At 39.1% G+C, this 27,076-nt stretch overlaps 1 protein-coding gene across 1 annotated transcript; it reads right to left on the reverse strand.

Moving 5' to 3' along the window:
* Positions 1–295: 295 nt before the first annotated feature.
* valopa (vertebrate ancient long opsin a) lies at positions 296–24,301 on the reverse strand. The gene is made up of 5 exons (XM_042501917.2): positions 23,304–24,301; positions 19,391–19,601; positions 11,163–11,280; positions 8,666–8,899; positions 296–1,818 (listed from the first exon to the last, which is right to left on the reverse strand). Exons 1-5 carry the CDS (start codon positions 23,665–23,667, stop codon positions 1,582–1,584), a joined length of 1,164 nt encoding a protein of 387 aa, XP_042357851.1. The 5' UTR covers positions 23,668–24,301; the 3' UTR covers positions 296–1,581.
* Between the last annotated feature and the right edge of the window lie 2,775 nt (positions 24,302–27,076).

Below are 27,076 nucleotides of genomic sequence, written 5' to 3' on the forward strand. Positions count from 1 at the left end.
TTTGTCTGGTTTTTCGTTATTTTTCGCTCCATACCACAAGGGCAGTTGTAAAAAAAAAATTGATTAATGCAGGTTTAAGTTCCATAGAGGTCTAAAATGTTTGGTTTTCATTTAAAAAAAAATCTTATTCAGGCTTGTAATAAAAGCTGACTTGTCTTCACCATAGTCCATGTCGTTCTGCAAATTACATCAAGGCATCACATTATTTGGTACAGATGTATTGATTCTTAAAGATGCTTAATTTTACTCCTACCAGACTGGCCGAACATGATTGGAACACACACTCAGTACATTGCAAACAGACACTGTTACTTTTTTAAACATGGTGAATCACTGTGCAGCATAGAGAATACATCAGTGTTTTGACAAATACCCAGTAATAGTGAACAAACATGCATCACAAAGTCAAGTAGAAGACATTTCAACACTCACTGCTACATCTGCTGTAGCTAATACTTAAGTGTTCAACTGTGTGACAGTATTTAGCTTTAATATTGCTGTTGACCTGTGCTTGTGATGGCAATACTCATTGCTTTTGTACATGGCTGCTTGGCTAAGCCACTGTTGTGCTAGGTTATTTATTGGTGCATTGTATCATCACAGTGCCTAGAGACCTTATCATAATACAGGCAGTGAACTGCAATCTGTGTGGTGTATGTGTATATGCTTCTCGTAGTTGTGTGCATGTTTGTGTGTTTGTTGATCCCCTGCTGGCACTTCATAAATATGTCCCCCCCCCGCCTACAACAGGGGAATGGCATCTCCTAGTCCTATTGACCATCTCCACTAAAGATGAAAGCTTTGACCCAAACAATAAGCCCAAGTGAAAGTATCCAAATTCAGAAGTCTGCTCTCTTGACAAGCAAAGATGAATGAAGATGCACTGATAAAGCAAAGTACTGAAACAGCATAGAAAAACAACGGTTTCTCTACAGGCGCCATCACAGGGCTTCAAAGGAAAGAGTGAGGATGAGATGAAAGGCTGGATGCATTGTGGTATGTGAAAAGCACTGGCTAGCCCTCAGCTAACTGATGTAAAAGTTTGTGTTTTTAGCAGTCTCTTTTTTCATTGGGATATGAAGGCATACGCTATCAAGTCGAATCAAGTGCCCTCTAATGTGACACACTAGCAGGTATGATGATGGTCAAAAGAACATCCTAGGTAGTCCCCAATGACCAGGCAGGCAATCAAACATTTACAAGATATGTAGTGGGTAAAGCTCTGAGCATTTCTGTCTGCACAGTTCTTTCTTGCCCCCTCTGTTGTGCTTTTTTTTTAATTTAATAAAATGTTGAATAAGCCATCAAAACATGCTGGAGCACAAAACTCTTTCTAGTTTTTGATGTTTTGTGTCTCTCAAAAATTGCAAGTGAAATATTTTTCTTTTTAAAAGTGCTACACTAACTGACTATGAACACCCCTCAAATGTGCTTGACACTGCACCCTCCAATTCCCCATTTAAAGTTTTGTCCTTATTCAAACAGTTTTTTGAAACACACTCTATCTAGATTACAGAAGGTTATTATGGACTCTGAGGGTCAAAGGACATTAAGAGAACACCTTTTGGGATAAGTTTACTGTTACATGGGACACACTTTGTTCTCTGGGATGGGCAGCTGGGCCAACGAGCCACAGTCAGTGGGAGAATCATCAGACCTGGGCGACCCGTTGCCTCCTACAGGGATGCGGGCTGCAATGGCTGACATTTCTCCCGTATGACTCTCTGCAGTAATTCCATGTCGCTCTGAGGTCTGGTTCAGATTGTTGTCTGGGATGCTCCCCGTGCCGGTAAAGAGCTGGATTAGGCACTTCCTGAACTGGACAGAAAACAAAGAAATGAAAAAACATATTTTTTAAAATGATCTGTAATTACAGAGTTTTAGAGACTTTGGCATAACTTTATGATGTCACAGTGATGTTGTCCTTTGACCTTTGGATATAAAGTTTCATCACTTATAATTCTATTATATTAGACATTTATTTTGCCAAAACTAGCTCATGAATTTTGAGTTGGTGTTTTTTGAGTTTGAGTGGCACAAAAAAGATTTTGGTGTTTGAGGTCTTCAAACACCAAAATCTAATCATCATCTAATCAGTGACTTTTATGCTAAATTTGAGAAAATTCCCTAAGGCGTTCTTGAGACAAACACAAGGTCACAGTAACCTTGACCTCTGACAACCAAAATCTTATCAGCTGTTTGTTTAGCCCAAGTGAACTTTTGTGCCAAATTTGAAGAAATTGAGAATGGGACCGATATAAAATAATGCCTCTGGTCACAGCTGTTACTAGTCAGGTCATAGTGCTGCCTGGGCTCACTACAAACAACACTCCACTGCAAATTGCATGACCCAGTTGAAATTCGTATAGGCCTACATTGTGCCTACATTGGCCTACAAGTGCCAGTCTTAACTGAAATGTGCAGTTGAAGAGAGTCAGTAAAAACTAATTAAATTGTCAAATTTGTAATATGAATATTAAAGGTGTATTAGATTTGATGCAAGACAGCATTCCACCTTAAAAGTTGCCAGTAGCTGCCGCTAGCCTTTGAGCAGCAAGGGAGTTGTGTTTGATTGTGTAGCGCAAATTTAAACCAGATTTTCATAAAATTTAGCACAAGAAAATGCAATGCATGTTCTTTGCGATAAACAGTAGGTGGCGCTGATTCTCCAAGCAGGTGCTACTGCAGAAAAGGGCAAGACAACATGATGTAATAGAGCACCAGCCAAATCTTAAAGGGAAGTAAAACAATGAGCATATCAGACAATGGAAATTGAGTTGAACAACAAATATTACAGCAATGTGATTTTGGATGAGTTCTGGTAACAGCTCTGTATGTGTGTGTTAAAAACCATCCAAAGTACAACAAAGACAGCAAGCAGAAGCTTGCGCAATGATTATGAACCATCATTAGGTGGTGTCGCAGTATCAAAAGTTATGACGTTGTAACCCTTGTTCTATTAGCACTGGACTCTTTGGGTAATACTCTAATTACAAGCATGTAATCACACACTGAGAAAAGCATAAACATAGCTGCCCAATCAGGACATGCCTTCCTAAATACATGCAGACCCCAGAATAAAGATAGAACTGCAGATACTGAATCATTTGCCCCAGTGTCTGATACTTGTCTCTGCATTGAGCAATACAATCAATCATTCCAGAATATATATTTTTAGTGGTCAAACTCATTTCAACTGCTAATGATCAAAGAGCATCAGTCACTATATTGCACAATGTGCAACAGTGTCAGCACTGCCCTCTCAGCCACAAGCACACAATGGAAATAACAATGACTGTCGATAGTTGTTCTCAAAACAACAGTCATTCTCAACCAGTCCTCACTAATAGCCTTTAATCATTTGTTTCCACATTAGTTTAAATCTAAACACTAACTGATCTATTTTCAGAGTTGAAACTCCCACTCAGTAAAGCCCTCGGGAGGAATCACAATTCCTGACCCTTAATGATCCATCTAATTTAACAATTCAAGCCTCCTAACTGCTCCCCTCACACCAGTAATGCTTTCAAAGAGTGGCAATAACACCTCTGTTGCTCTCTGATGTCATGAAACAGCAAAAGGCTGCAATGTTGCAGTCTATGGCTCTGTTCACTCTGGGACCTTAAATGTGCTGTTAAACCTCTCACACCTAGTACTGAGTCTTCCCTCCAAATTTAAAAATTATAGCTTTCAAATGCTTCTACAAAGGGAATAAGGTCATTAAATGTCATCGTAATTGCAACATGAATAGCCTGAAACACTACATCTACAGCAGGTACTTCCATCTGCAGGTAGTGACACCAATTCTGATTATGGCTTACAGTTCTGTACAATTAATTATATAATTGCAATATCGTGATAATTGTAAGCATCCTGCGTGGTAGGAATTGTTATTGTCGAAATCACTGTCATGTTTTATTTATTTTCTTTATATGTATCTTGATACGTTTTTATACTGTTTTTAGACTGTCAAAGGAAAAACATGGAAAAAATAATGATTTAAGTTTGATGTTACAAAAGGGATGCCGGTGCGGAAATTAATGCTTAAAAGTCAATGCAACTTTGTGTCAGGTATATTACATATGTAATGGTGCAACAAAATATCAAAATATTTTTGACCAAATACCCCTATCAATATTGCAATGATATTGTAGGGTTGACTATTGGGGCTCTCATTGCTTACACAATGAGATTTTTGATAAATAATCATTAGCGACACGGATATAATCACCAGTCGAATACTGCCCATTGTTCCAACAGCCCAAACCTCCAAAGCCCTGTTAGTCTGACAAGTGTCCCATTAAACTGAAAGCCAGTTATCCCAAAAATAGATGCCATTACTCTGAAATTTCCCCCAGAATACAAAATCGCTGTTAGACAAATCAGTTGGCAGGAACCAGGAAAATGGTTTGCATTGTACATTTCAAACGTTCTTAAAACACTCCATTTGGCACAAGACTGAGTCTGACCAGCGCCACAAGTGCTTTACTTTGAGCTTCAGTCAATGTGCTCGTCACCAAATGTAATGCAGTTTTAACAACAATGTGATGATTGAAATCTACAGAAATCATGACTGCTTTTTAAAAATGTGCATGCATTTGTTGAAACAAGTTTGTTGGAAATTATTGCATCTTTATCTGTAATTTTTCAACCCACACATTTTGCATTGTGTAAGTTTTTTTTTGAGCACCGCATAGTTATTGTACACAAGTAGGGGTCAGCCCTCTCAATAAAGTCAAATGTATCACACTATTACAGTCATTTTACAGTAATATTACAGTTTTTGTGAATCACTTGCACCCTGAAAGTGAATGCTTAGACAAAAGCATTAAAACCTTAACTTTTGTGACCATTCACAACGGTATCAATTTATATTGATATAAAAATATTAATTCTTGCAGCTGGAGAATCTTTTTTGACCAGAAATCCACCTGATGCTATACTGCTTAAGCATCATAAATACTAGAAAACTTTCTGGCCAGTGTCTCATTTCACAGACTGATGAGTGTTTGTCATGTCATATGACTCATTTCCTGTCCTGATGTCCTTTATGTGTTCATAGTCTTTGTTTTCTTAGTGGTATTTCAGCTTTTCAGGATCATTGTGTGCAAGTTGACTGCCACTCAGGTCTTACGGCATGTAAAGGTGTTGTCAGTGCATCTACAGAAAGCATTTGTTTGGCTGAGCTTTGCAGGTGATTCTGTCACTTTGCTTTATGTAGACTGGTGTATTAGCATACCTTTTAATGACCATCCAAGGACACAAGCATTTAGGTCGTAATGCTTTTATCTTTAGAAAGGTGACTTGTTTGATGTGATATGCTACTTGGGCGTTTGAATGGTTCTTTTGTGAAATGGCACTTAAGGATATCATGGAACTGTAAATATTTCAGTGCACCTGCTGTGACTTCATCTTCAACGTAATACTTGGTGTAGTTTTGTGGGATTCCATTTTTTAAAAATCTGGGTCTAATGAATAAAAAAAATGCAGTTGCTATTGACATTAATATAGCTTTTTTCATAAATGGCTGGTTTGTGCAAGATGTCTCAAGTCATGCTAGTGACCATTCTCTCTGCTCAGTCAGTGGTCCACTGTGTTTTACTTCCATCTTCTAGTATTGGCTCAGCCGGTTTGGAACCACAAACTGAGGTGGTACGAAAGAAAGTATCATAGACTGTATAAAATAATGGACGTAGCGGTTGGAGCTGTAGAGAGGCAAAAGGTGGCATGACTCATAGATTGTCATGATGCCCCCCAGACAGCTTCAAAGAATTCTGTACAGATAATTTGTATAAGATGTAACCTCCCCTGAATTTGACATAAGCCATCGAGACCAAAACCCCTTTGTTTGTACCAGGCTGTAAACATGTTTATTTTTGCTGTAAAAAAAGAGCATTTTAACATTGGGGTCTGTGAGGATCTACTCTGTTTTGGAGCCAGCCTCAAGAGCTTATTTCGTGAACTGCAGTGTTTGGCAAACCTGCACTGTCTTCATTTTTCAGCTTTAGCTTTTTTCAGGTTGCTGCTTGGGTATTATCCACAGCTTTAGCTAATAGTAAACCAAAAAATAAAAGCTCCAAGTGAGTCAAATGGTGGCGGTATCATGCAGTGGAAATTAGACTTAAGTGAAGGTAATCATGCATCGTGGACATCCCCTGGGACTTTGATTCACTTTGCCTTGCTATGTGACTGTGAGAGAGAGAGAGAGAGAAATAGAGAGAGACTAGAGGTAACAGAGATCAGCTGACTTCTCTAAGCACTAGCAGGTTGGCTGAGGCTGTAAGCCATCCTTAATTACATCTAGTTGATGTCTCAGTGGAGACACTATTTAAATCATGGTACGAGCAAGTGCAGCTAATAAGTGGGGTAATCAGATGGACATGCAGACTTCATGCACCTCCGTGGAAAGGGAGGTCTGATCTAGTCGTAAAGCATCCTATCTGAAAATAGATCCATTTCATTTTTTCTGTCGGCAGATTTGGCCGTGTTTGTCATAACTGGCTTTGACAGTTTTTATGTTCACTCTAATAGCTGGACTATAAAGAAAAAATTGTCATGTGAAAATGGGGTGGAATACATGTTAACATGAAAACGTCATTAAAGAACTTCAGATGACAGTTTTTTTTATGAAGGTTAAACAGAGCTTCTCAGGACACCTTTGTACAAGGGTGACTCCAAACTGATGTGACATCAGGAAATTGGACACAGCATGTTTCTGTTTACCAGATCTACAAAATAACTCAGAGCATTCAGGGCTGCATCAGTGTTTGGCTTTAGGACACTATTAGGTGTATTTCAGCTGAGGGGTAAGATGCATTTGTTTTCTGACACTGTGCATTATGATGCCAACATCATTCACACTGTTGCCATAGTATTACATAATACTGGCTTATTTCAAACTGCTGAACAGGCGGGAAAACCTTTGAATTTAATCACATCATGCAAATTTTGCTTGATGAAGTTGTGAAAATCATAAAATGTGGGCAGCACAATTTCCTTCTTTACAAACATCTTAGTCGCCACTGAAAAAAACCCAAACCAACTGTTTTATATCCTTTACAGATACAGCAAGCCATCAGCTTGTGTGCAGGTTGGTGGAAATGACATTTGCTTGTGCAACCACAACAAAATCTAATCTATAGATTTGAGAATTTTTTTTTTGTCAACATGCAAGAAAATTGATCTGCAAAGAAACATTATGGGGGGCAAATAGGGGCCATAATCCAAATGCACGCACATTTAAAATAAAATGGTGCATGTTCTCTCATACTGTACCTAAATTGCAACTGCATTTCAAATCCACAGAATTCACATAACAGCGTGTTTCCATGAAGCTTCACAGTCAAAGTAGTAGAAAAGGGGAGACACATACAGTGTAGCCATATTAAGTGTAGATCTCTATCTGAATGCCAACATCATTCAGCTATAGAGAGACTACATCCATCCACCCATCCATCCATCCATTGTCTACTGCTTATCCGGGGTCGGTTCGCGGGGGCAGCAGCCTAAGCAGGGAAGCCCAGACTTCCCTCTCTCCGGCCACTTCGTCTAGCTTTTCCCAGAAGTGTTGCTATTCTCCATTAGTTTTCCCCCTGGCTTTTTCAATAATTGCAGAGACACAGAGTTACAGACAAGGTGACCAATCAGTGCAGACTAGGCTTTTTCGGTAGGGTTTCTTAAAAAGACAGGGGCTTACCGGAGCCTTTTCAAACAAAGGGTGAATGTATACAGGTGACACAGGTGTAATACTAAACAATTCATGTACTATGAATACCCTTAAATGATACCATTATGAAGACATATAAAATGACAGAATTTTTTTTTTAATTGATCAAAAATAGCTTTGGCCTAAATGGGCATGCTCTGGATTGAAACACTTTAAGGCTGCCACATTTGCCAACTGATAAGTTGTTAAATCCAGTTATTCAGATCTTTGGTGGAACATTTTAAATCACTCAGTCATCCACATTGCAGTCAACTAATAAATAGAAGAAGGAAGAATCTAAGCCCTGCGATAGTCTGGCGACCTGTCCAGGGTGTACTCCGCCTCTCGCCCAGTGACAGCTGGAATAAGCTCCAGCCCCCTGCGACCCTTACGAGGACAAGCGGTTACGGACAATGAATGAATGAAGGAAGAATCTAAACATATGGAGAGTCATGTGTTGAGGACCTGCATATAATCACTATTTTCAATCAGCCGCTGCCATATAGTTGATATTTGTACAGTCGATAATGATTACCCAAAGCACGTGTCTCACTTCCACCGAGAAAAAGAGCTAGACAGCCTCATGTAAATGCCATGAAAAATTGCACAGCTCACCATAGGTGGCGAATGTATTTTTTAATAGAGCCACGCATGGACAATTGTTCTCTCTGGAATTCATGTTTCATTTATTCATACACCATGCATTATTGAGCAACAGGCTAACACCCAACAACAACAGAAAAAAAACGGATCACTTTTCTGCAGCAGCTTTCTTCTGCTGCATACAGTGACATGACTCAACTCTGGGAACGGAAAGAATTTAGCCACCTTTCTTTTGCTTTAACTAGTCTGGCACTGGGCACTGCAAAAACAAACAAAAAAAATATTGGATTATACCAAGCAAACAGAAGCCAAATGGCCTGAATCAAGTTCTACTTAAACATAAAAACGCTCAGTTACCTGTTTGTTCATGAAGACGTAGATTATTGGGTTGTAGACAGCAGCTGTTTTGGAAAAGAAGGCAGGGATGGAGACCAGCCTGGGGTCGAGTTCGATGGTTGGATGAGCTGTGACCAGTATAGAGAAGGCTGCATAGGGCGTCCAGCACACCATGAATGCCACAATCATCACCACCACCATGCGGGTCACCTGACGCTCTGGCTTCCTGGCGCTGGTCAGACGACCATGAGATACCTGAAGGACACAGAGAACCAATACTAGCTGTACAGCACATCTATTAGGATATGAACCAAAATGTTTTTTTTTCTTTTAAAGCTGATACTTACTTTTTTTATTTTAACCCTCCAATTGCAAATATATCCAAGTTATAGGCATTCCAGGCAGGATTTTCCACAAAAAACAATGTATCGAGTCAAACAAAAGTAATCTTTCTCAAGCATCACATATGACCCACTAGAATAACATTTACAGTTCGTATGGTATCCAAAAAATTAGCATCCCTTGAATCTTATACACTTAACATAAAGTTACATTGGTTAGTTTTTGGCAAGTAAACTTACAGAGTTTAGGCTCAGGCAAATGAAGTTACTATAAGGTTTGGTAAAAGAAACATAGTGACAACGTACCTTAATATACCTAACTTGGTATCATACTTTTCTACCAACAGTGGTCTGTTGGGGGAAAGTTATGTTTTATGAACTATCCACAACCCCAAACTACCCACTTCAATGGACAACTTCTTTCTTTACTCCCATCAGTGGGTAGGTCATGTGATCACTGCTTTGTCGATTACATGGGTTATACACAAATTACTGGCTCATTATTACATAGTTATACTAATTGTGGTGCATTACTTACTGTAGATGCATCCAACAGTGCATGAGAGCAGCCTGACTAGAAGTGTGCATCAGTGTATTTTTTTGCAGAGACTCTCCCCTCTGCCCGTTTTTTCTAATTTTCTTCTTATTTTACTGTGTTTGGGATGTGAATTTGTCAAGTGTTAGGATGGTACAGGAATGGCCCGCCTTACTCTGCCTTAGTATTCCTCTGACTGGCTTACCCTGACATTTCTACCAATCTCACTCCTCTTGCGTAAACCTAACCAATACAACCAACAAAGGCAACGAGCAGCCATTCATAAGGAATCTCATAATAGGATTCACAGATTTGCTTTAAACTGAAGACTGGACTTTATAAAAAGGTAGCGACCAGGTGCCAGACTGTAAGCAGCATGTATCCCAGAGGAAGCTACAAAAATAATGAGCACACCACCAAAAAAATGCAAATATAGTGAGACAAAAGCCCTGTCCAGGATTGGCTTTCACTTTTACTTTTGCTGCCAATGCTGTTAACAAACAGAAAATTCCCTTTATACCTTTAAATTGAAATATTTTCATCATGAAAGAAATATTTCATTTGTGTCTCACATAATTGTGAATCTTTTAACAACAGCTCTTCGACTGCCATTAAACACTAACAGCTTCTTCTTTTAGCCTAATGAGTTTCTGTTTTTAGGCAGGCCACCAGCCACTCTCATTTAATGTTAGGGATTCTTCCAAAAACATTTATGTTTTCAATGAAGTCTTAATTTACTAAAACAAAATGAGATCTCCACAGGGAAACTTTAATTTGGTATTAAAATGTCCCTGCACACCTCCATAGACACAGCTTAATTATGCCTCCACCTTCACTTAATGTAATGTGAATGCACTTACAAAGTCACCAAAAATGTGCAGCTAGACCCTTATTAAGTGAGAGTTTCTCAATTTGCCCTGTTAGTTATCCAGCATTTAGTTCAGCTTCCATGAAATAATCTTTATGTCCCACTTAATGACTCCAATCTGTGTCCTTAGAGTGCTATTTTGTCCTCATGCACTATACATAGCATATATGTAAAGCATATATGTAAAGTGCAACTACATTTCAGACCCACGATTTCCACATTACGACATGTTTACTACCATAGTCAAAAGAATGAGGAAGCATGCAAGAAACATATGACTTAATGAACACTGTAGCAGATTTTAGGGAACTTGACATCAAATGCCATGGCAACAGCTATGACTAGCCCATACCTGATATTTCCTGTAATAAAATCCCCAAATCAGGTTGTATTTTCAGAAAACTATTGTATATTGGATGTGAATCTTTATGATAATAACCCTCCCCTTAGCACACTACTGGAGCCTGACTCCTTCCAGTTTTTCCTCTGGTCTCTGCTGCTGAATTAAACTTTCTGTCTCTCAAAAATTGTTGGAACATTTTTTAAACTCAAAGTGAAGTACCTGTGTGCACGTGCATGCCTTTAACTCATAACCTTAGCACAATTAGTAATTATTAGTAAATAATCACAATGGACAACAGGCCAGGAAATAATTTGACATTTAGTGAAATACATTGTACAAGTAAATACAACTGAAAGCATAAGAGGTACTTTATACAGTAAATTTCATAAATTCATGATTTCCATGTGCAATGTGTTAGAGCTTATACTGACCTTCCTAAGTTTGCGCAGGAGCTTCCCATAGCAGAAAAATATAACTCCCAGAGGCAGGATGAAACAGGTGCTGAAGAAAGTGATGATGTAGCTGTGATCGATCACGTTGGTTGAATACCTGTTAGGAGAAAAAAATGTTTATGAGCCTCAAACTGTTTCAAAGCCATACATGTAAATCTAACCGCTAGAATACATAATATTTCAAATCATATCAAGTCAAACTTTATTTATAAAACAACATCTAAACAAATAAACCAACCCCCCCTTCCCAGGCCCTCCCACTCCCACCCTCCCAGAACATATACAGAAAGATGACATTAAAAAGGCACAGAACAGAATGGTTTTGGATAAGAAACATGGCTGAGAACAGAGGACTATCATGGAGGGCCGTTTGGACCAGGAGCTGATCAAAGTTCACAGAGACATCGCCACAGAGATCACCCCACCCAAGACAGACAGGGGAGTCCAGGCCAAAACCATGAAACACCAGAGCTGAAGTAAAACACTAAAAAGAGAATAAATAAACAATAAAGTAGTTACGACTAAAAGGTTAAGAAGTTGAGAATAAGATAAAAGAAAAAAAAAATCTGAGATAAAATATACGTAAACTAAAATTAGCTAAAACATACAGTTTAACAACCTAAGAATCTTAATAATATAAATAAATAAATATAGGTACATGAATTCATTTAATATATAAACCCCTTATGTGCTTCAGCAATATTTCCACTAATATTTAAATCTTTTTGCATTCAAAACATATTCCACATAGTATCCTAAAATAAAGTGGTAGTATTTTGAGAAAAAAAAGTAGTATTATGATAATAAAGTCATAATATTAAAAAATAAATGAATAAAACAAAATAAATCGACACTGAGCAGAAATATAAACGCAACACTTTTGCGAGCGTCTTTGTTGTTTTCGTTTTTCATGAATTTGAGTTAAAAATAAAAGACTTTTTGATGTACATAAATAACTTATTCCTGTTAAATTTTGATCACAATTATTTTTTAAATTCAGGTCAGTGATAACTTCTTCTTTTCCATATTGATTCTTTCAATTGACATGTGTGACATACAAAGCTGCTGATGAAACAGCATCCTTACTACACAGATGTGCCTTTGGATGTTCATAATTAAGGCCACTGATCATAATTAAGGCCACTGATCATAATTAAGGCCACTGATCATAATCTCAGATTAATGTACAGAGTGAAACACCAACATTGCCTCTTCCCTTTTATGGTAGGTTGCACTCATTGCTTTTGAGGTTGCCACTTACCTAATTGCTGTGTCAATAATTTGTGAACAAGTGATCCTTCCAAAGGAAAGCTATGAGTCATGTTCTTAGGGTCCTTCTTGCATTTATGTTTTTATTTGGGAGGGGACAAATGTACGTGTTCTTAATATTGAGGGGGACATGTCCCCCTGCATCACCCAGAATGTATGCCTATTGACTGTTAATGACAGATATAGGCTTTAAACATCAATGGATTGATGTTTAAAACCGAAAACACACCACACCTTTTGTTTGAGAACACCTTCCTTTAAGAGCAAAATGGTGAATAATCGTGTCATATCTCAGCTATGACTGTCTGTGAAATGTCATTTTGACATTCAGGGGCTTTTATCTGGCTGGAGAGAAAGATGACAATTTTGCACCTCATTTGAGCTTCAGTTAAAAGGGAAATTTCACAGCTGAGACAGATTTCTGTGATACAATTAGGTTCCCCGAGGCCACTAATTTAGTCTAATTATGTCATTTCAGTGAGAATACGCTGTCAAATGAAACAAGCTCCAGGTTAATGTGTAAGAAACTACCTGGCAGACAGAGCTGTGTGTATATGTATGTGTTTGCATGCATGCATCTTGCTGAACCAGGGAAGTGTGGCCTGCACAAATTTGTGATGGATCAATTCCCACCTTGTTCCTCATGAATTTATTGTCATGTGACACACATGCAAAATAGAACTCCTTGATGCATGAAGGTGCAAGGTTTGTATGAATTGCTTTTTGAACAAAACAAATCAGTCGAACGAGTGAGCAGTGCCATACAGTGGTCAAAAAACACTGCAGAGTTTTGAGGGAATTGTTGGGTATGTCACAAAATAACTGAAAAGGCAGGGATACTTCGCAGGCCTGTGATAGCAGCTCACTTGAGGCTCTGAAACTGTAATTATCTGTGCACATGTTCTAGGACCCATGTGCAGTTCCAGACCCCCTGAATCATTCAGACTTTCTCCATGAAAATGCAATTTTTTGCTTATTTTCTTTCTAATTGCCCCCCTACAGACAGTCATGCACCCTGTGGCTGTGCTCAAGTGGCTCCACCTGGATTTGCTACATCTGCCGTCTGTAGTTTAATTACGCCTTTGTTAACCTCATGCCATTTGATTAGTCGATATGGCCCCTGCTAGATGCAGAAAAAGCCTGAACTGCTTGGATGTTGGCCCCTGCAATTGAAAGTCTCTGGCCTGTAGATGTACATACTGTAGATGCATTTGTCCGTTCATGGCAATGGTTGGCTTAGGACTAACCATTAATAAGTTAACTGGTTAGCCGACTTTGGTGCACCGAATATTTTTGACTGGTTACACGTCAGTCTATAGGTTAATTTTACTACTTTGCAGTTTGCACTGGGGACTGCTAGCTAGCTCCCATCCGTAGGTTGTGCGCATGGCAGAGCAGCCAAGGCTAATGTTGGCTAGCTAACCACTAGAGACCATAGGGTGGGCATTAAGCACAATATTTCAACATGCTGACACAGCTAGCTAGCTGTCTTTCAGTAAAGCCGAGGGAAATTTAAACAAAAGTCAAAACATTAAAAGCACAGCACATTGAAATTTAACCACCTCTAAATGGATAGTGCTTTGAAATGTAACACTAAAACTCACTAAGGCAACTTCTGACACCTCTTGTATTTCATGTCATTTTGTGTTGTGTGTTTTTTCCTTTTAAATTAAAAATTAGACACTGGTTCATAGGTGTCAGGCTGACATCCTTGGCTCATTCAATTAAATCAAAAGTCAAATCTCAGGTGCAGACTTATTCAGTCAGAAAATGCATCAGAATAATGGCCATTTCATAGTTTCCATAGTTTTGCTTGACTGTGAGGGTCCGCGTGATGGTAAAATTGTCCGTGAGGGCCCACACATACCCCTATGCGGACATCCACATGCAGCCCATTTTTTGTGAGTGTGCAGACTGTACGTGTAGCACTGACTTCACATACTCCAGTCTCTTCTTCCACACTCCAGTTCAATCCAAAACACAGTGGTCAAACCAACCACTTCACCTCAGCAAAGTTAGGCTGGATATTTAACAGACATTTACTCCGAACTCAGCAGCAACTATTGAGATTCAGTTTCATGCGATGTTGGCAGTAAGCTCACCTCCAAGCCCTCCTGTTTGCTGCTGGGGGCTGACAAGGACCCTAGTTGTACTTTGAACAGAATTTGTTTACATCTGTATGCAGTTTTCCGCAGACGTTTAATGCAAAAAGTTTGTCCAAGCCTTTTATCAGTTTGTTCTTGGCCTTAAATGGTAATGTATTTAATGCTGAGATGAAGAGTTGAATCAATCCCTCTGTTGGTGCACCTGATGGAATGAAGCATTCAGTTTCCCCAACAGTTTCATCTTTTGGTCAGGAGGTCAAGTTAACTTGAGATTCAGTCCTTGATAAGCCACTTCAGTGTATCAGCTGGACAGCATTTCAATCATCTACAGGAGTGCTGTTGCAAACCAAACTGTCATTTTTTGATGAGGTATGAACTAGTCAAGTGGATCCTGTCAAACAATCCTGAAAAATCTCATTAGTTAAAAGAATCTGTCTTGCCACTACCAGCTGGTATGCCCTTTCTCACCAACAGCCTGTTTGACTGTCAGAATGAATGTCCTCATTTAAACTTGGGAGCTCAGTTTTGTTTTTACATTTGAAAGTTAAGGCAAAAAGTATAAAATGTGCTATGTTCATGGATCAAAAACATCCAAATTTAGGCTTGAACTAAATAAAGTGACCAATGATAACAAATAACATCATAAAATTCATTAGTTTTCGTAGCAAGTCCGTATGATGATAACGTGATTATGTTATTGTTGTCTTATTTAACAACCTGTATGCTAAAGAATTACCATGCAAGTACAGGGATATGAGCTGGCAACCTTTATCTGTGCATGTCTTTGTAATAAATACAGAATAGTAAATAATAAAATAGAGCAGTGGAAGGGATTTGAAAGAAAGTCAGCAGCATAGTAGATGCGGTAGATTTTATCCAAACCCCTCACCAAGGATACAGCCGACTACTGACAAGTCTTCTGCACAATCCTTCAAAACCTTGCATATTTGTTTTTTTAACATTCTAAAGCTTACCAGTGCCCAATATCTGCATGTATCCACAGATAAAAAGATGCACATAAATGAGGCTTTTAAAATGCATCAGGCTGTGAATGTGGCAGCATTCTGGACCTCCCAACTCCTGTGCTGCTCGTTCTCCAGCTGTTAACCAAATGTTTTATGACAGAACTCATGCTTGGTGCAGCCAGAGGTGGAGCAGGTCATCTATGCATTGTTTATCTCCATAAGGTGGTCTCTCAATTGCATTGTCTAAACCTTTCATCCCTGCCGTGTGTCACCTGAGCAATGGTTTCAGGGTTTGAGGCAAACACTCAGCCCCCTATCTGCACCACTTTGATCGACGCAGCAAAATAGCATTACCCAGATGGCACCCTCAGGGCTAAGGTCAGAGCTGACCTCTTTCTTGACTTTTTCGCAGACATATTCACACAGCGTGAACTAATACAACTGAAGCAGGAATATAGATCCAAGCCAAAGGGCTGATAATGGAATGTCTATAATCTATTTGTGTTCGAGGTGCGTGGTAAGAAAGTAATGAATATAGGATTACTCATTGTCTAAATGTTAGACTGAATCACCAGGGATGACGTATGGTTAAAGGATTACTTCACTTGTCATATGGCCATTTGTATATCAATAAATCACCATGGTATACCATGAATTCATGCAATGTATCCGCATAGAACAGTTCATATAATATCCAACAAAGATGCAAACAAAAATGCATCCACAACAATTTGTATGATATCTTACGAATCAGCAGTCCATAAATCACATTACATCTTTAACTTACAGTAACAAAATGAACGTACAGAGGTTTGGTTTAGGCTGGTAAAGTCACTGTGGTTAGGTTTATGAAAAGAAACATGGTGAAGACACACCCTGAAGACCTGTTGGGTCTGTTTCCTCATTTACTCCCTTTCAAAATAAATGGGATATGCACAACTTTGCATGCATTACTTTTTTAGGAAAATGTATGAACAGTTTGTGACAAAGGAAAGTCTGTTTTCTCGCATGCCTTCACAGAGAACAAAGAATCCAGAAATTTGAAAGTAATTTTCACAAATTTAGGTAAATGGGGACTAAGTTTAACAACAGCAAAATTACATGAAAATTTCCGTTAACAAACTCTCAAACAAGTCATACAACATAATCCAAGTCTCATTTATCCACTCACATGCTTAACGCTTCCTAAGCACATCCATTTTTGTTAAAACACTACAATAAAAAAGACCTTCGCCTACAAGTTGCGCACCCTTGTCATGTCCAGGGCAGCTGCTCATCTGTGTGTGAAATTGTTTGTACATGTAAGTGTTTTATTAATGTTTTACTAAAAAAGCATGTGTTAGGAAAGTACTGATCATATGACCAGATAAATGAGACTTGGATTATACCACACGAGTTCTGTGAGAGTTTGTAAACGGATGTTTCGATATAGTTGTGCTGTTGTTATTTCAATTCATGAGGGATGTTTGCCTTTTTTGGATTTTCCTTTCACCACAGAGGTAAGTGGGTAAAACAGTTTTCTTTTTTTCACAAATACAAAGTAACAAGTGATTAGTAATCAGTATATAAATGGTAATTTTGCAGATTAAGTACTTTTTGAAATCTGGTATCATGGCAAAGGTTTGGAGTTAGTGTAAAGCTGCTGCAACCAATATTTTTATAGCAGCAACAGGTCAAATGACCATGCATAGCGACAGTGACAAACCCACAGAGAATTACCACCCAACTCTGTGGTTGTAGAGCCTGCAGCTTTTTAAAGGAACTCTGCCCCTGACAGAAAAGTAAGCGGACTAGCTTGTGAACATCGTGGTGAATTTAGCAGCTAAACAGCCCAACATTTCTCTTGAGAGTTGTTGGAGATCAGAACACAGCTAAACCCTCATTCCCCCAGCAGAGGAACTAATACCCCTGACCATGTTTACAAAAACAGTTCTGGCACCTACAAAGCAACAGTCAGACCATCACAGGCTGTGAGGCCTTGTTTAGTGAGCTTAAGATATTCTTTGCTCACTCTGATCTCCTCAACAAAGAGTCAGCTGCTAGGCCAATTAACAGGTGCATACTGTGCTGGCTATGTGCTGAAATGTCCATCCTCAAACAGTAACTGCTGCAATCACCTGGGAATTTGGTGTATTTAGTTTGTTGTGTGGAGCCTCCTGCTTTTTTTGACTTTTACACTTTTATGCTCTGATTGCAGAAAATCATTCAGCTCAAAAATATTTGAGGAGACACTAGGCAGGTTTCCATTAACCCTCAAATTGCATAACTTGAAATTATGAATGTAAAATAAGCCTAATGGAAAAACATGCATTTCAAAAAAACTACCATTTCTCACAAAAGTTTTTACGCTTGCATGCGGTGATATTTCAGGAGATTTGTAAAAGCCATATTTCACAAAACTGCAATGGGAACACTTTTTTTGCTTTTAGAGGTCACATGATACTATGGCTATGCACTTGTTGGTAGGAACTGGCTCCCTCGGGCATGATGCAGCAGGTGCTACAAGAGAAGTTGTTGCACCGCATAACTTTCTAAAGTTGAGGTGATCATACTGAATTACTCTGTAAAACTGTGGACTGCACCTCCCAGAAATCCCCCATACGTGGTCACTCTCACATATAAGGGATATGCCTTTCCATTATCACTCCCATAACACGCCTGTGTAGCGTGGAAATAATGACGGCTAGTCTGGTGGCTACAATAGTAAAGCTTGCTAATGTTCTCAACATCCATCGCCATGCATTGGCAATACTTTTTTCTGCTGTTGATTTAAGAAGTTGCCCAACAAGGGAAGGTTGTTGTATACTAATATATATTTATTTATTGTTGGTTTGGACACACAAGCCCAGAGATGGACCTTGTTCCACTAGTGTTTACAGTGACATTTAACGCAACATATTGTATAGCCTAAAGGTGTTCTTTAATTTATCACTAACATCATGCAATGCAGTTATGTTCTAAGTTAATTTATACGCAAGGACTTTGAATTCATGTTTCCATTCATGCTGGAAACATGACAATCTGGCACTGGATGTAGACAGCCCATGACCAGGAGGACGTGCATGAAGCATAAAGGAGGCTACAGCTACATGTGATTGTGTAGTCCTGTATTATATACCTAATATCTAACATCTTATCCTGAAACCCAGACCTAACCACTAGGGTTAGGGTTTATTGACAAAAATGATGAACCTTAAAGCGTCTTGTGCTGCCCCCAAGTGGTTGCAATTTTAACATTTTATTTGAGATTAAAAAGCATGATATATATATATATATATATATATATATATATATATATATATATATATATATATATATATATATATATGATATCAGAATGCATTTTTGATTCTCAAAGATTACAAGCAAATGTGTATGTGTGCATGGGGTCAGAACTTTGCTTTAGCACATACTGTAAACTGTATTTGTGACTCACAATCCACCTTTTATACTAAACTACTTTACACTTAATAAAAAAACAACCATTATATCAGAATCAAAGTACAATGTGAGCTAAAATAAGGAGTCACATCAGCTGTATCGCAAAAAAAACCTGACTTCTTACTTCTCACTTACTCCTAGGATTTGTGACAGGATTTTTAAATGTTGTGTTCTGAAACTTGTGCCTCCAGCCAAATACAATGGTGCTGATCAAAGCATTAAAAATGACATTTGAAAAATCACCCAGCAGCATGTCATTTCAGAAACAATGCCCAATCAATAATCCACATATAAATTGCAACAAAAGAAGGTGTCCACTGTGGCAGATTAAGTGAGACAATCCATTTTTGTGATTTAGGTGAATGGACCTTTTAAGACCAATATCTTAAAGTTCTTTGTTGAAGAAAATAAAATGCTCATTTCTCACCAGTCAGGCTCACAGGTGGTTCCGATCTTGCTTACAGTGTATCTGTTCCAACCCAGCACCGGAGGGAAGGTCCAGATCAAGGAGAAGGTCCAGACGAACAGTAGACCGAGGATCGCGTGCTTCGCTTGCAGTCGGATGTTCCCTAGAGGCCGGCAGATCACGAAGAATCGCTCGAAGGACAGAACGGCAAGGGACCACAAGGCCACGATTCCTGAAGAAAACAGGAGGTCAGTGAGACAACAGTGGTCAGAAACATATACACCACAAAGTCCTGGAGTTTGTTCAAGGACATGTGAAAATCATTGAAGCAATGCATTCATTTAACAGGAATAAACCTGAAGAAATTGTTTTCTGGAATGTCATGATATTTGAGAACGATGTGCGAATTCGCATCTTTCGTACATTGCTTCCCTCTTTCACCAGAGTGTGACATTTCATTAGTTACTCAGTTGGCTTTTGGAACTCATCCAACTAGGATAAGACGTCCCCCACATTTCCTCTTTTTTGATATAGTGTCTCACTGCTGTACAGGTTCAAGTGCTGGTACTGTTGCTAGAAATAGTTTAATGATCCTGGGTGGGTGCATTAGGCTGCCTCCTAATAGGCTAAAAAAAGCCAGCTTTAATTATGGTAATAAGTCACTCTCACCGACCGGTTAATTACCAATCTCTCCACAGCCAGGTGCTCTGAATGTCTTCAACCTCTCTCCTTTGTCTTCTACAGTGAGTCTAGTATAGGCAACCGGGGTGTTCAATTATGTCACACACATTTCGACAAGAGCCTCTGCAATGGTTCACTAATAGAATTAATACTTCAATGCCGCTTTGTAGCTTTTTAAAGTGGACTCAAGCTCACCATAAAAGGGTGTGCTTTTCTAGAAAACCATCCACTGTTTTACCTTATATGTTTGAATGTACTTATCTGAAAAGTGCAGGTGCATGTAGATAGAAATAAGCAGAAATGGAAAATACTCTCACCCTGCGCAAAATATTACATGGATCATTCACCCTGCTCATTGGGAAGAGCTAGCTCAACTTAATCACTTTCTAATTTCCTCACACATTGCCCCCTACACACAAGCGCACACACACACACACACACACACATACAGGTGATACCAGTGTCACGCAGCTGTCAATCACTGAAACTGCTGTCGAAGCTGAAATTGGAGTGGCTTTCCACCACAAGTCCCTTGAAGATGTAAGCGTCACTTCAGTGGACTATCGATTGGCTTCCTCAATGATAATTTATTACATCAGACAGTATCTTTTAGCACCACACCAGCTAACAAAATGTGGTTTTGTGTGGCCATGTGCTGGAGCAATCTTTGCCCTGCAATATTTTTTCCTCATAATCTCCGTAATCATGAGTAATGGGATTCTTTTGTACAGTAATTAGATGCATCACAATACCAAATACACCTGGACCAAACATGTAATATATATAATAAACCTGTATTTAGATTAATTCACTGTCTTGAGGATTTTGTTTCTGTTTAGTATCAGTATGTTAAGTCTATTTCAGAGGTTATATGAATTCAGCACCAGGGGCGTTTCTAGGATTTCAGGACATTTGGGTCTTAGTATACGACTCTGTAGGGGGTCTGGGGAGATCATCTCCCAGGAAGTTGTTTTGATGAACAAGCTCTATTTTTATGCTTTTTGTGCATTTTGGCATTCCATTTACCCTTAATAACTTTATTCTTTCAGAGATAATTAAACATTTTTATATAAACAAAAATATTGGTAGTCATTTGTATTGAGTAAAATCAGAATACTGCAGCCATTAAAAATATATTAACATAACAGCGGAGTAATGAAGCAAAGTACACTCTGAGGCTTTTTTTTTTATCATTATTAGGCCTAATCTTATTTTTAAAACATATATATACTAAAACTCTTTTGTTCCTTCCTCTGTAGAACTTTTAAACAATGCTGCCTGAGAATTTCTGTTATACATCCTCATGGTGTTTTTATTACTGGGTGAGTGCAATAGGTGTCGTGTACAATGTGTGCCCAATTTGTATTAAGTTTAACTGGGACTATGTGCAGTTGCACATCAGGTGTTGTTTTTGTCCAGGCTGTTGTGTTTATAATGTCATGGTGTGACAGCTGTTTTTGTTGTTAGTGTGGAGGCATTATCTGCGTAGCACTGAGTCCAAGACAAATTTCCCCTACAAAGACAATAAAGTGTATCGTATCGTATCATCATCAGTATCGTATGTACATATATAGCCGACACATTTAGATCTGGGGCTATACATAAAACATGCAGGGCTGAAGCCTCGCATGCCATGTCCCAACAATGCCACTGCTCAGCACAATATGTAATGTAGGTCTAGTAAAAATCCATACACTGTAAAAACAAACTGTTTTAACTTTAAAAAAAATAAGAAGAAGAGTCTGGACTGCTTTAAAATTTTAAGTTGACTAAATTTGAGAAGACGAGTTGAGGTAATTTGTAATGATTCAAGTTGTCTCCTCAAATTAAGTCAACTTAAAAAAAATAAGGTAGCCTAGACAACTTTTTAAATGACAAGAAATCGTTTATTTTTGCAGTGTATGGGATATTTTAACTCATAATAAGGAGCAGAGCTGCCTCATTAAAGCACTACAAGGTAAACTATTTTAAGTGAATATTTCTATAGAATGAGATTCATTATAATCTCTTAAGCATCCATTAAACATAATGTTTTCTAGGAAATAATTTGGCCTTTTTCCTGTAATAAAGAGGTCCTATGACTTCTCTCCCCTACTTACTCCAAGTTGCAAGAATAAAATGACACAAACTTTGTTAGCAAACCCAATAGGCCTAAACGTCATTTTCGTCAATTAACCAGGTATTTGCTTTTCCCTTGATGAGAGTTCTGCAGGCCACTCGCCAGGTGCCTGGGAATTCACTTTGGGAATCTCTGTATTCTGATTTAGACAGAGCTTCAGAAGCGTCCACAAAACCAATCCACTGACTTCGTTAAATGTTATTGGTGGCCATGGTGCCGGTAACCTACTTATGGCGAGTCATGCACTGCGGTGTGTCATGAGGCTCGTGAGCATGGTTTTGAATTCTGACTTAACGACTCATGCTGGGCTTTTGCTTCTGAATCACTTTTTATGCACATATAAAACATTTCATGCAGGCACTCTAAAATCTGCAGCATGGGCTGAAAAAAATTTAACTGAGTCAGACACTATAGTGACTTTTTCAGCTGTTGCCTTGACTCAATGAAGTTTCTCATCTTTTAGGTTGACAATGTAGAATAAGATTTTACTTTGCGTAAATGATTGCCCATGATTCAAATCGAATATTTTCAGTTTATCATATGCTCCATAATGCAGATTACACTTGCAGAGCTGCAAAAATAGGGAATCAGCAATGAAGGGTGCAGTGTATAACCTGGTATAGATTTGCAAATATAATTTCTAGAGCTGATTAAACAATGAAGTTTATAAATTTACACATTTAAACAACTTTAAAATCACTCCCATGTGTTGTTTTGCTGCTCTCTATACCTTTTGAATTTTACTTATTGTTCTTTAGGTATTTGTTTTTCTCCCTATATTACTTCTGACATATTAAAGGATTAAAACATTCAAGATACAAACGCTCAAAGAACCAGAGCAAAGTTGACGACACCCTGTTTTCCAGTCGACTTTTTCGCTTTAGCAACAGCTGTATTGGCAGTGATTTGTCACTTTTCTTTCACCTCCCTCCCAGATGTCCTTATTTATGAACAGATGTTGAAGTCATTTCTGGTGGAAGTGTGAGAATGTGCCATGTGGAGCTGTTTTATGGTCATCACACATCTTTGCAATTTATGTATAAAAAGCTCCAACACTGACACCTACAGTTATGGAAGTTGTCTAAAGCAACCCTGCAATACAGTACAAGAAAAGAAAAAAAAAGATAAACGTACCGAAAAAAGTTACAGCAAACCCCTCCAAGACGCAAGCCCACTTCCCAAGGAAGAAATAACCTCTGGCGTTTGTCAGGAAACTTATTACTCCACCGATGAGGGACACCAGAAAGTCAGCGATGGCCAAATTAACTATGATATAGTTCAGGGGTTGTCTGAGTTGTTTGTACTTGAAAGTGACAAACATAACGAGGAAGTTTTCGCTCAGAGACAGCGAGGTGACCACAAACATCAGCACGGCCAGGATAGTGAAGTTCCACGGCTCGATGTCCCTGATGGGCGCACTGAACGGATCATCAGTGGCGGAGAGTTCAGCTGCCACAGTGTATGAAACAGCGTTCACTGGTAGACTTAAAGTATCCATTGTCCATGCCCAGAGTGTAGGCTACTTGCTTGGTGGCCCTAACTGACAGAAAAAAATCCTGGTTTTTGTCTTTTTCTGACAGTCACAACTTCAAGAGGAGTCACTCCTGAACAGCCGCTCTCTCTAGTCTGCGTTAAATATGCCGCTGCTGCTACTGCCTGCGCTCTGGAGCATCCCGCGCGCCCTGGGACTCTTCTTGTTCTTGTGTTGCAGTCCGCGTTGTCTGACTCGCATATTGAAGCACGGGAGAGAAATATGTTGAGTTGAGCTGTTGGAAAGCGTGGATCTACGTGTGAGTGTGGAGAGTTGTGGTGGAGCACGCGTTACGCGGTGCGGGCACAGGCGATGTCTTGAAAAGCGCTGCCAGCAAGTGCATGAATGACCGATCGGTGGCATCTTGGAAGCTCTTATATAGGCGGCTCCGGCATCACTGCTGCTCTGCAGGAGAGAAGACGGGGCGCCACGCGTCCTCCTCATGTGCGCTTCTTTGCGCGCTGCCGACACTAATGACAACAAAGTCTCCAAGCTTCATGAACAGCCCGGCTGAACCCGGCAGCTTATGGCAGCGATCACTTCCACTCTGTCCTTTTACCAAAAACCAATTATCACACTCAGTCATGATTCAAACCAAGTGACTCATTTTTTAAAAAAGGAATTGCACATTGAGATCTAGTGGCAATCAATTAATCATGCAGAATTAGGCGCCCCAGTAGGCTGATTGGTCACAGTGGACATTGTTGTATTGATCAAAATTATGCACATTTAAAACGTGCACATTTGTGATGAGGGTGAACACAAGCCCTCTTATCAACCTCTGTGTACCTCTGCCTCTTTGTGCACCTGCAGTGTGGTTATGACAGGTGAGTGTAAAATTGCCTTGTCTGCCTGCTGCATGATGATTACAATCAATAGCACTCCCTGCTGCAACCAAATGTGCCATAAAGAGGTCAACTCACATTACGCTGGGCTTTGATTATGTTGGACAACCCCCCTATAGTCATTAATCCACATAATCACTTAAAGAAATTAAATATTGCACCATTTATGTGCACAAAGCATGAATTTTATCTGCATCCAATTCACCTAACTGAAATCACAACACACCACTATCTAACTCAAGAGTGTCTACCTACAGCTGTCTAAACATATTCTTTCAAGACAGAAGGGATAATATTTCGTGCTACTGGAAGGTGCGTTTTATACCAAGGAAGTGGCTTGTTGACTCCAGTTGCCTGTAAGGAGGTGATGACCCTTACACCTCATATGTAAGTTGCTCAAAGGTTGGAGATCACAGCTCCCAGCAGGACCTAATAGTGTTGTATGTCACAAGATTGGCACATAGCCCAGTTGCTACTGACATTAGGCTCGATTCAACCTGATGCATTTCAATAATCATACTTTGCACTTTAAGGCACGGCATGAAGTGTTGAAATGACCAAGGATTTAATATTTGTTCCAAATTTATTTCCGAAGTTGAAAACATCATTTATATTTGAGATTCCACTTTCATGTTAAGTAAGAGCCAGAAGTTGAAGGTCAAGCCCAAGTTTGCACAGAACTTTTGCTCAGAGGTGAATCACCTCCCCGCTGTCTCCATCTCTGCCAAGTCTTTGATCTAGTTCCCTCTTGTGGAAGCCAGCTTGTCACACCTCAGTGACCATCACGTAAATGAGGATTTATTGCCGGCACTGTCCATCTAGACCTTTGTATGACTGCTTTTTGTTTGGCAGGTGTTTTAAAGTGCTATTGCCAAGTTCAACCTTGTGTTTTACTCCAGAGGAGTCTAAAAATCACATCCTCTTAGTTTTGCTTCAAACATTTTTTTTTTTTTTTCAAAAATACTTTAAATGATTTTCTGTTTATATGGTTGCATTTACTCTCCAACAGCAGGACTCCATAAAAACTTGGTATTTCACCTGGATGGGTGAGGTTTTGCAGGTCATAGCAGCACATACGTCCACTCCCTGACTGTCTCAGTGCACCTATGAGCACCTTGTTAGAATTTACAGCAAAACTTCTGAATAATTTTGGTTTAATAAAAAAGAGATGAACTAAAGTGCAAAGTATGGGCCCTTTTGTTTTCAAAGCTGAGAAAATCAGGCACAATAGACTGAATAATACACGAATAAACAATATGAGTTCAGTTAAATTGGTCATTTATGTCGGCATCTAATGTTGCAAGATCGGTTAGAATGAGGTTTCCTGTAGGTTCAATCTAAATTTTAAGACACATGTTAGGTTAATAAACAACTTTTTAGGGTAAGCTAGCTCATCAAAAAAGTGACAAGACAACATCCAGCCCATTCTCATTTCAAAGTTGTCTAAAACCACCACTTGATCAGTGATTTTGGCATCAGACACAGATGCCAAAGATTAATATTGAAAAAGACTGTATGCCTCTAGCGAGCAGAAACTGTACATTTCCTGTGAAAACGCAAGTGTTTTTTGAAAAGACAACGAATTCAACAGGCATAGTGCGTCATATATAGACGTGAACGACACTAATCAGTGGCAGCATGTGATGAGTTGGGGTGAGAATGTGCTGCAACATGAGGTGCAGGACGTAAGGTAACACCCTCAGGTAAAAACGGAAAAATTACACTTGACAAAATGGTTTGGCATGAACACCAAGGAGCTGTTAATTTTGAGTCTGTGCTTTAAACCCCAGACAAACACGAATGCCAACACCACTGAAGAAATTACCATAGTTTTCAATGTCACATCACTTTGGTGCAGGCCCTTTTGCAGTACTGCAACCTTGCAATGCTTGCAACCTTGTTCTGTTGACAGACAACACAATCCCATCTCATCCCACTCCTCTATTACATGTTTACCAGCCTTCCACCAGGGCAGTGACCTGTGGAATTGGCTGGCAGGATGGAATGGGAATGCAAGGCCATCAGGGAAATCCTGAGAAGCACTGGCAACTGAAGGATGGCCTTGAAAATGACAAGTTAGTGGTCATTCCTTCAGCTCTCTATTACAGTGTTGAAGTGGGGAAAATGGAAAAAATCCAAACACTTTTGTCCAGATTTGCTGGTGTTTTATTGATCTAATGAAAAAAACCCATCATCTAGAAGTAGGAGAGACACGTGGTTATTTTGCAGATTTTAAAAAGTGTATAATTATCACTTGTGAATAAAGCACACTCAATATATATTTCAATTTCCAGACACTCTAACAACTTCTTTCACTCAATACTGATGTTTTTAAAAACATCATTTTTGAGTGATGATAGTGGCAGATTTACCCTTTAGGGATCTTCATGTTCTGTATAGTATACAGAGCTTTGAGAGTGGCCTCTTGAAAACTAAAAACTACCAGAGCAAATGGAGATAAAACAACATGTTTGTATGCCACAATTTAGGCTAAACTCAGATTATTAGCATGTCTTACTAACTAAATGTAC

This window comes from Plectropomus leopardus, chromosome 13 (assembly GCF_026936395.1).
Source record: "Plectropomus leopardus strain MGB_pleo_1.0 chromosome 13, ASM2693639v1, whole genome shotgun sequence".
Classification (NCBI taxonomy): Eukaryota; Metazoa; Chordata; class Actinopteri; order Perciformes; family Serranidae; genus Plectropomus; species Plectropomus leopardus.